Source organism: Rhagoletis zephyria, unplaced genomic scaffold, assembly GCF_001687245.7.
Source record: "Rhagoletis zephyria isolate East Lansing unplaced genomic scaffold, Rhagoletis_zephyria_1.1 Rzeph_scaffold_03664, whole genome shotgun sequence".
In the NCBI taxonomy this organism is placed as follows: domain Eukaryota; kingdom Metazoa; phylum Arthropoda; class Insecta; order Diptera; family Tephritidae; genus Rhagoletis; species Rhagoletis zephyria.
Window position 1 is genome coordinate 12684 of NW_016160747.1, and position 11080 is coordinate 23763.

General features: G+C 36.5%; 3 protein-coding genes across 6 annotated transcripts; all 3 read left to right on the forward strand.

The window, feature by feature from the left end:
• Positions 1 to 6: 6 nt before the first annotated feature.
• Snx21 (Sorting nexin 21) lies at positions 7 to 1702 on the forward strand. Of its 4 annotated transcripts, none has more exons than XM_017624537.1 (4): positions 7 to 133; positions 215 to 434; positions 513 to 1209; positions 1271 to 1702. In XM_017624537.1, the coding sequence occupies exons 2-4, from the start codon at positions 308 to 310 to the stop codon at positions 1404 to 1406; spliced, it is 960 nt and encodes a 319-aa protein (XP_017480026.1). In that variant the 5' UTR covers positions 7 to 133; positions 215 to 307; the 3' UTR covers positions 1407 to 1702. The 4 variants fall into 4 exon arrangements, with proteins under 4 accessions (XP_017480026.1, XP_017480027.1, XP_017480028.1 ...); XM_017624538.1 differs by having other exon boundaries at positions 243 to 434; XM_017624539.1 differs by having other exon boundaries at positions 281 to 434.
• A 3880-nt stretch (positions 1703 to 5582) lies between these two features.
• On the forward strand, positions 5583 to 6916 carry Psf2 (DNA replication complex GINS protein PSF2-like protein). Its single transcript, XM_017624528.1, has 2 exons — positions 5583 to 6016; positions 6071 to 6916. Exons 1-2 carry the CDS (start codon positions 5772 to 5774, stop codon positions 6417 to 6419), a joined length of 594 nt encoding a protein of 197 aa, XP_017480017.1. The 5' UTR covers positions 5583 to 5771; the 3' UTR covers positions 6420 to 6916.
• Positions 6902 to 10352, forward strand: LOC108369425 (vacuolar protein sorting-associated protein 53 homolog). The gene is given in 8 exon segments (XM_017624527.1): positions 6902 to 7032; positions 7098 to 7604; positions 7675 to 7882; positions 7962 to 8520; positions 8580 to 8752; positions 8833 to 9088; positions 9150 to 9256; positions 9259 to 10352. Coding segments are annotated over 8 exon segments (2739 nt in total). The 5' UTR covers positions 6902 to 6924; the 3' UTR covers positions 10080 to 10352.
• The last annotated feature ends 728 nt before the right edge of the window (positions 10353 to 11080 follow it).

Sequence of the window (11080 nt, forward strand, 5' to 3'; positions counted from 1 at the left end):
AAAAAAAAAAAATATAATTCATTTATTTTAGGTGAGATGAATAATTTTAATTTGTTACAGTCGGCACATTAACTCTTTACTGAAGCCAGCTAAGAAAACAACAAAAAACAACCAGGTTTTATATCAACAGCGAGTAAGTTATAAATGATCAGCAAAAGCGTTATTATTTTTTACGTGAGCTTTTATACTAATTGAGAATTTCTTCGAAACAAAGAACTATTTCTAATTAACTTTACATTTAGTGATTTAGCGATTGTTACTTTTAATTAAAACGAATTAGTATAATAATTTCTAAGTGCGCGCAGCAATGGCCAGAAGGACACAAGTGCACTCTGTCGGTATAAGCGATAATACCGAAGAGCTCGAAAGTCCGGAAACTATAGAATCCGCTTCGCTAGCTATACAAGATGTCGCTTCAAAAGCCGCACAAAAAGGTCGGTTACCTACATGCACATGTACATAGATATCAATTGTTTTAGCTTATAGAAATATATTTTTTATTTCCGTCACAGATTTATGGGAACGCCCTGCCTCCACAACGCCACCTAATTTGCCGAACGACGGATCTACTCTATTACGCTTTGAAATCCAACTAGCTCGTATAATGCCTCCTGATGGTGAGGATCTTAATGTGAAACGATATGTGGTCTATGAATTGTCTGTGCGTCAAGACTCTTCCATTATCGATCCACAACCTGCAAGCATACAACGTCGCTATACGGACTTTCGAAATCTCTACAATAGTCTTAAAAAGGAGTTTCCAACTAAGATGTCTTCATTGTATTTTCCCAATAAGGTCCTTGTTGGAAATTTTTCGGCTGATTTAATAGCAGAACGTAGTGCTGCCTTTGAGACATTCCTCAGTCATGTCGTCAGTTGCAGTACATTACGCGACACGCCTGCGTTTTTACACTTTCTTCAAGATCACGAACTAGCCAAGGCATGTCAACTCTTGGACGAGCGTCGCAACGAAATGGCTATTCCATTGCTAGAAAATTGTTTTCGGTTACTAAATAAAATTTTCATGGATCGTTCCCGGGCTGTCCTATTAATTTTGTGTCGTCTTGTTGCTGCCTGCACCATGTCACCGGTGCCGCATCATTCGGCCGAACGCTGGGCAACGTTGGCGCTGAGCCGTTACGATACATTGTGTGACATTGATCTCCTACAATTATATATTCCATTACTACACACATGCACACATCTTTGGTGAGTAGACGAAACATTTCCAGTTCTTCTAAATTGAGTTATTAAAAAATGTATTTTTTAGGTGGCAGCGGGGTTTGGATCAAAAGCCGCTAACTGATCGTCTCGAGGAAATGTCTAAAAAGGGCATTAATATAAAAAATTGTCCTACACTTATCCAGGCCATTCACAAGCTGGATCCGCGCACTGAAACTATATAAATAATATATGCATTCATACATTCATATATAAAATATTGAAAAATAGTGCACATGCATACATATTAGGGTGGTCAAAAAATGCATGTGAAAAAGTAGTCGAAATTTTAATGCCGCCACCCCTAGGATTGTTCTATACCAAAAAAGATATACCCCTATCTTTTTATTTTGAAATCAAAAGAAATTTAGGGAGTATGGGAGAAAAAACCACTCTTCGTAGAAATGGTATAGAATTCTTGCAAATCAATATTTTTCGGACGGAAAACTTTGTTTCTCTTCAGGAGATTCCCAGTAATAATGCTCAATTTTTTCTTTAACCATTTTTTCAGGTAACTATATTTTATAGGTCCGCCAAAACCCCCAGAAAATGTAATGCGGGACCAATAAAAAATCTTTAGAATTAAAAAGTGGTTATTAAACAATTGGATATTAATATTGGAAGTCTTTTGAAGAGAACCAGAGTTTTCCGATCGAAAAATATTGATTTTCAAGAATTCTATACCATTTCTACAAAAAGTAGTTTTCCCCCATATAAAATCCATGGAAAACTTTGAGCGCTTTGAGCACTCCCTAAATATTTTTTGATTTTCGGGGAGTGGCGGCATTAAAATTCCGACTTTATTGGTTTTGGACCACTCTAATACATATGTAGAAAATAGCGCATAGTGTTCGCATACATATTTTTTATATTATATAGCATCTAAGGAAAAAAAGTGCACTTGTTTATAAACTAATATGTATGCAGTGTACATTCATAGTACGAACATGCATACAGTTGCAATTATTTCATCGTCTTGATATTACTTGCAAATGCATTATATACATATATGTATGTATTTATGTATGTTTATGCATATCGCTCATTTACTAAAAGACTGTCACTACCAAGGCCTATTAAACAAGGTGTGTTTGACAACTCAGGTAGGCTCTCCTTTAAGGTACTATTAGGCCAAAAATATAAAAAATCGATTCAAAATTCATACACAATTTTTTCAATTTTTTTGGTTCTTCTGAGAGCAATGCCAAACTCAATCACACTTTGTTGAATACATTTTGGTTACAACCAATCACACCTACCTTGTTAATACACCCTGGTCACAACTCAAGAGCAAGCCTTAAAGGTGTCTCCTGAAAAATCTCGTTTTTTGACTAGTGACAGTTTTTTTGGGTAAACGGGCGATATGCATGCAAGTATGTGCGTATAGTGGTAGATTGAACTACATATCGTTACCGTAATTCACAAAGGCCCTAACCAACCAAATTTTTATTTTACAGGGGAACCAAAAAAACATTATATAAATGTTCCCACGGCAGTCGGGTCTACGTAACCGAAACGACCCAGACTTATATCTGGCCAAGGACTGTCACTTCAGCAACACTCCCCAAAAACTCTTTGGGGAATTTGTATGCGGTTACAACAACAACAACATAAAAGTAATATCAAAAACAGATAGGTTTTTTAAAAAGTGGCATGCAACTCTTGTTTTTGGTACTTGAACTTTAGAATTTGTATTGAAGGTGTCGTTGATTATATCCTACCAAAATCTATGAAAAACGCAGTTTCGAAAAAAGTGTTGGTTATGGGGTTTGTGAACTAAGGTAACGATATTTATATTTAACTCGAAATAATTTCTATTTAAATTGTGTATTGTCAATTGTATTTACGAATTTATGTTATCATTAATTGAACTTGCATGTATCTTAATATTATGAATATTTTATAAGAGGTTGAAAGTATTGCCCGAGAATCTTTATATATGTTTAAATTTTTGTGGACATACATATCGTGTTTTTGGATGTTTTGTAGAAAAAAAAAATCTATTTATTATCAAAATAAAACGACAAATAATGGAAGCCACAAGATGTTTAACTTTTCGTTAACGTCAAAAATAGGGATTTTCAATATCGTCGTAAAAAAGTACATTTCAATTCCAATTTACCTTGAAATCAGGGTTGCCACTGACGAAAAAAATATTTACCCACCAATTAGAAAAAATTTCCAAATCTGGAAAATATCTACCAATAACTTTTTTCAACTTCATTATTAAAAAAGCTTCAATTGGAGTTATTATAAGCTAATACAGTGACTCAAAAGGGTAAACATTTTTTGCAATTTTTATTTGTATAAGAATATTGTTTGCGCTTTAACTAAACCTATAAAAACTAAAGTCTCAAGCTAGTTACATTTGAAACAAGTTATTTAGAGTTCTGAATTTTTAGAACCATTTATGCAGTTTTCTAGCCCATGGAATTTTAGTATAACCAACAATGTGCAGCTCAACATTCCCGTTGGTTAAAAAATATATGTATTTATTTATTTATTTTTGCCGCCGGTCTTTTGTGTTTTTTTTTTCATTTAACAATTGCCATTTATAAAAACTGGCGGTGATTTTTTTAATAATTTTTTTTTTAATCATTGTGTGTAAATACAAACCTGTCCATTTTTTCTTTTTATTTAAATAAACATAAAAGGTTTAGACAATCAAAACCTAAAGATTCCAGTAAAATTTGTTTTGAATGGAGCACGATATGTTCGCCTTCTATCGATATACATACTTACATATTTAATTTAATTTAATTAAGTAATGCCTAAATGTATGTATTTTTCATTTCATTTATTAATCAAATCATTAGCACAATAAGATCAGAAGAAAGATCTTTTATAGCGCAACAAAATATTCATAACATACATATAATTAAAACAGCCAAATTTACTTAAGACTAAATAAAAGTAACATTAGATAAGTAACAAAGAAAGCAGTATTTTTAAGTAAGTTCTCCGATTCCAGGACATACACATAAAATAAGACTTAATTAAACGAGTACATAGAGAGCACTTCTCAAGGACTGAAGTGAAGCTAACGCTAACAGAACATTTTTACAGTTGCTTTTGTTTAAACTACTGTTGGACAGTATCGATACCGAAAGTACTCAGAACTCGATTCTCAAAAGGATCGACAGCACCCGATTTTTAAAAGTATCGATACTGAATACTCCAAAGAACTCGAAAATACTTCGAAAGCACTCAGAACTTAAAAGAACTCGAAAGTACTCAGTACTCAAAAATACTCTGTTCCAATAATCGCTTTGATACATGTACTCAGGATCGATTCAAAGTACTCAGTACTAAGTGTCGAATAGACTTGAGACTTTTATTTACATTTAACGGTATTCAGAAATGATTGCATTCAATTTGCAGTTTCAATAATTTTCAAGTACAATACTTGTATCCAGTACAGTTAGCCATTTGGCGTAATTTGCGAATCCATGCAACAATTAATAAAGAAAAAGTGAGCAGCTGGTTTCTACCTGAGCATGTATGCACAGAACAAAAACCACTGGTTGAACGAAAGAATATAATCCGCTGAGACGTACCTAACTAAGAACCGATTTAGCACGGCGTAAATAGTGACGGACAAACAGAAACTATTCAGAACGAAATGACACTGAAGATGGCACAACGCCGAAACCGGTTTGCATCCAAACCAAATTTGACAAGCGATGACGGAAAATCATTCCACATTACATCACACTCCTACCCTGCCGGAAACACCAACAACGAAAATGAAAATACTCAGTACTCTGCAAAATACCCGATCCTTAAAAGTATCGATACCAGAGAACTCGATCCTCAAAAGTACTCGATACTTCCCAACACTAGTTTAAACTACTGCGAATATGAGATGGGATAGAGTTCCAGAGTTCCGGATAGTATTGACAAAGAATAGCCGTGCAGAGCTGAGATAATTGTAGGTAGGAACAGTCAAGTTCTTTACTCGAGGTGATTTCGGGAGCGTTAGTTTTTCATATAGAAATTTGGGTGCCTTCTCCGTCATGAGACGAAAAAGGAATATACAATTTCTAGCTTTAAGATATTTAAAAATTTTGCAGCCAAGTAGGAGCGTTCCTCAAGCGGAAATATGCTCATATTTTGCTAGCCCAAACACATAGCGCGTGATCTGGTTAAATACTACATCTATTTTGTGCCCTTATTCTGAGAAGACATTCGTATATTGTATGGCCCGTAGTCATAGTCAAAATTAAGTCGACTTTAAAGTTAGTTGCAGCTTTTTGACATAATTTTCAATGGGATATCTGTCAAAAAAGCTGCAACTAACTTTAAAGTCTACTTTATTTTGACTATGACTACGGGCCAATGTATTTGCTTTTCAAACGAGATTTATTCTACCAATTTTGGTAATAATTTACCGGAGTGGCAGCCCTGCTTGCAATTAAAATACCCTTCCGAACACTTTCTTCCCTCTATTCTGATTTTTCCACCCTGTATTTTTTTGTTTACAAATTTGGCGGCAAAACATGAACAAATCAGCTGCGTATCATAGCGAAAAGTAAATAATTGAAACAGCAATGGAGCCTTGTGTTATTGAATTTATTGGGGAGAAGTCCACCATTGGCATTGTACCAAACTTTTCATTCGATCCTTTGCATTTGATATCGGGCAGTGTTGGACCATTCCGCGCCGGTCTCCCAGTCCATGTGCCGCTTTGGCTTGGTATACATCTACGTAAACAACAGAAGTGCCGCATTGTGCCACCCGAATGGATGGACATGGAGCTGTTGGAAGAAATCAAGGAGGCAGAGAAAAAATCAAAGTAAGAATTAGATAACTAATGTCCAAGTGGAATGTTCATATACCACTTTCTTAGGTTCTTCACAAAAATGCCCAGCGAACATTACATGGTCGAAGCGCAACTGATCATGAGTACTGCACCTGACGATGTGCCGCAATGTGAAGAGCTACGAACGATTATCAAAGATATATTTGATATACGTGAATCTAAATTGCGCACTTCAATTGACGCATTCATCAAGGGTGAAGGCACATATGCAAAGTTGGATAATTTAACACTTTTGGAAATTCACACTGTAAGGCCAATTCTCCCGCATTCTTTGGATCATATTGCTCGTTATCAGCGGACGGCGATGGCTACGCAACGGGATACTTCTTCATTAGGTTTGAGTAATTCAATGAATACGAGTCATTTCTCACAATAAATAAAGAAAAAATATACTCATCTGCGTTTTCTACATGATAAAAACATGGTTTTCTACAAATACCTTTTTGGACATTTTGCTCAGTATTTTTGGCATGCAATCATTTGCCATGGCTTACCATGGTTTTCTACAAATACCACTTTGGACATTTTGCTCAGTATTTTTGGCATGCAATCATTTGCTTTGATTTTTCACTACATTAACGAATTTTGTGGTCTGGCATCATTTTTCAGTAGACAATCAGCTGTTTGACTCATCTTTGATGACGTTTCGTGTTGATGCAATTTTTCCCTGTTTCATTGGGATTCGGTTTTTACGAAAATTGAACAAATTTTTAAAACCATCCGGAAATTGGCCATTTAAAAGGTGCGTTCATAAGTCAAAATATTAAGAAACGGACATACATATACCACAAAAAGGCAAATACAGGAACAACCTGGAATTGATTTGCCTCTTGTGGACTACCAAGATCCTGTCGTTCAACTAAAAAAAAAAAACATAAAAAATGAATGAAACTGAGTTGGAAGGGAATGTTGATGATGGCAATGCAATAAGGCCAGTTGGAACCAATAGAATTCATTTTACAAAAGACGTGAAAAATGCAATCGATGAGGTACATATGCTTAGAAAGTGCGACTCGCAACCTAATTTACAATTGAGACTCTGCTTTCTCTACAGGTATTAAAAACTGAGGATCCCATGGACTCGCCGGATTTCAACACAGTCGATTACATAAATCAGCTCTTTCCGAATGAACAATCCTTGGTGAGCATTGATGAGACCATACAGCGTATGCAGTGCGAAGTGTCACTTATTGATGATAATATACGCGCCGTCGTACGTGGCCAAACGAATACCGGCCAAGATGGACAAATGGCATTGACCGAGGCGCAAAAAGTAATATCTACATTGTATGCCCATATTATAGATGTAAAAACGCGGGCTGAGAAAACTGAGGAAATGGTTAAGGAGATTACACGCGACATCAAGCAATTGGATTGTGCAAAACGAAACCTTACTTCGGCTATAACCACGTTAAATCACCTGCATATGTTGGTTGGTGGAATCGAAAGCTTAAATAAGTTAATTGAAAAACGGTTGTATGGGGAGATACTTAATCCCTTGCAAGCAATTACTGAAGTAAATCAGCATTTCAAGCAGTATTCTGATATCGAAGAAATCAAGGTAAGGTAATAAGGTTAAGGATGGGCGAAAACTAAGTAAAAAAATGTTTCTTACCAATTGTGGTTTTTAGAATCTCTCCCAAAATGTCGATAAAATTCAAGTTACTCTGGCTAAACAAATCACGGACGATTTCAAAGAGGCATTTTCTACAAAGTCAAGTACAGCAACAAGTGCTGGAAACAAACACCGTTTGGGATTAAATCAACTGGCAGACGCCTGTAAAGTGATTTCCGTGTTGGATCCGAAAGTCAAAAAAGATTTGTTGAAATGGTTTATTGGTACGAAAATGTTATACATACATATGTCCGTATGTATGTATAGACTGTAAATTCAATTGATTTTTTTTGTATTCCACAGCTCAACAGCTAGAGGAATATGTGCAACTCTTTCACGAAAACCAAGATATCGCTTGGTTGGACAAAATCGACAAGCGCTATGCATGGTTGAAGCGACACCTACTAGACTTTGAGGATAAATTCGGTGCAGTGTTTCCACTTGATTGGGAAGTATCTGAGCGCATTACCGTCGAATTCTGTCGCCTCACACGCGAGCAACTCTCTCATATCATGGCAAAACGCAGCAATGAAATAGATGTGCGCCTTCTTCTCTTTGCCATTAATAAAACTCAAGCTTTTGAGCAACTTCTTTCGAAACGCTTCACCGGCGTAACTTTGGGCGCTGAAAAGCTTCTGGCGCCGTCAGCTCTTAAGTTACTACCAGAAAGTGGTGTTATCGATCCAAATGCGCCACCGACAATTGGCTTATTTCACGATCAAATCGGCAGTTGCTTCAAAGCACATCTGGGTATTTACATTAAGAGTATCGATCGTAATTTGTCAGAGTTGATGGAAAAGTTTGTTGAGATGGCTAAAGAGCCATTAAAAGTGTCAGAATCGAGAACCACTGTGTACCCAAGGTGCATGATTATAGACAGTAGTGCGATAGATTTTTTTTGTTAAATTTTTTCTCCCACAGTTCAGCGGACTTATTTGTATTCTACAAAAAGTGCATGGTGCAATGTAATCAGCTTAGCAATGAACAACCTATGTATGAGTTAGCGCTGGTCTTCAAAAAATATCTACGTGAATACGCAAGCAAAGTTTTAGAATTCAGCACGCCGAAATTGATGACGACTACTGCCTCAATTGGTGAGATTTTTCGACGCATTCTTTTATTGCCAATTCATTTTTATATATGTTCCTTACCATTTTCGATGTTCTCTTCCCAGGCAAAAGCATGTCTTTACTTACGCGTGATATGCAGAATCTCTCCACGGCAGCCGGCCAAGTATTCCATAACTTTTTGAAAGAAGGTGATACACAACGTTTCCCGCGCGAAGATTTAATCCAAATTTGTTGTGTCCTAACCACCGCCGAATACTGTTTGGAAACTGTACAACAGTTAGAAGATAAACTAAAGGAGAAAGTATCTGCTGCCTTTGTTAACAAGATTGATATGTCTGAAGAGAAGGATGTCTTTCATCGGTAAGTTTTTGAGTTTTTTTACTCCTTTAAGTAATTAATTAATTTCAATCACTCTTCCCAGCATCATCTCCAACTGCATACAATTACTAGTGCAAGATTTAGAAGCAGGCTGTGAGCCATCACTACAGTCCATGTCCAAGGTGCAGTGGCAAAGTATTAGCAATGTCGGCGTCAAAGCGGCTTCATCAACAGCATGTGCGCGAATTTCAAGCAGACTGTGCCCGTTATACGGGACAATTTAGCCACATCACGCAAATATTTTACACAATTCTGCCATAAATTTGTCAATGCATTTATTCCGAAATTCATTAGTGTCCTCTACAAATGTAAGTTGACGCATTCCGATGGATCTAACAATGTTCTGGGTTGTGAGCAACTTTTGCTCGATACACATAGTCTAAAAACGGCATTACTCGACTTACCTTCAATTGGTTCGAGTGTGAATCGCAAGGCACCCACTAGCTATACTAAAGTAGTCGTCAAAGATATGACACGTGCCGAAATGATTATTAAAGTAGTAATGACGCCGGTGCAACCGCCAGCACACTTTACACAGCAAGTGCTTAAACTTCTGCCAGACATCACAATTGCAGAGTATCAGAAAATTTTAGATATGAAAGCCGTAAAGCGTGTGGATCAATTGCAATTGATTGACTTATTCAAACACACTGCCTCTCATGTGGCTGTGGTAGGCAGTGACTCGCCGGAGTTAGCAGCAACAAATGTCGAAAGCGGAGCTGCACCCGCGCAAGGTGACTTGCAGTCGAATGAAGATCAGAATACTACTACGGCGGCGTCAAAGGACACGACTGACAGCGGTGATGCGCCGTATACAGCTGCTGCAACATCTACGCCAAAACGTGCATTTATTTTTAGCGTTGGTAGCTTTACTGGTGGCGCAGAAAAAAATGCAGATGGCACTTCAAATAGTGGTGGCGATCGTGGGCGCATACGCAAGCTAGAGAGCTTGCTGAAGAAGCGTTTGCCGTAAGCAGGTGGCGCGCGTGATGCGGTCAATCCGAGTAGTGATGATTGCATGTGGTGTGCGGCTTAGATATAAATTTTTCTTGTTTGTTTCACTTATATGTTTGTGGTGAGTATTACATTCCATTTTACTTTCTGTTTTGATGTGTTCTTGAAAGTTTTTTTGATTGACGAATTCTGCAGCATTGCAGATAAGTTATAAGTTGGCCCTAGAAAAACAGAACTATTATCATAAAATAATGTTGTAATGAGTTTTTTTCAAAGCGGGATCATGAAGATAATTTTCATTTATAAATAAAAAAAAATATACAAATAAAATGTGCTCTTTTGAGTTTTAGCGACCAATATCGTCATTGCGAATTTTAAAATATGTAGCTGAAATAAAAGTGGTCGCCCCTCGGTAGGCAATGGCAAACCTCCGAGTGTATTCCTGCCATGAAAACAGCTTCTCATAAAAATACAATCGCCGTTCGGAGTCGGCGTAAAACTGTAGGTCCCTCCGCTTTGTGTGACAACATCAAGGCGCACGCCACAAATCGGAGGAGAAGCTCGGCCAAACACTAACATATACGTAAGCACCAATCTATTATTATTATTATTAACTGAAATAAAATAACAAAGATATCAATCTTTCTTTTGGTCACGTTTATTTAACATTAAAAATTTCAATAGATTTTCAAGTTTACATTTTAATTTAATCAATTTAATCGTTGAACTGTGGGTATGGTTTCTTTTTTGATTTTCATTCTACTAAAAATAAACTACGTATTACTGGCTAAACCTGCTCGCGACAATCATACACTCACATTTGTTTTTATTTAATCATCCAACCCTACTATGCCGGTTTGTTTTTGCTGGGCAAATTTGTTTTTAATGTATGGTTCAACTTTTAATGCGGAAATTGCCTTGCACAAATACATATGCATGTTTATTTCAAAACCCATGGATAGTTAAATATACTAATTAAATATAAAATATTACATATTTATGGTCAGTCGTTAAAAGTTG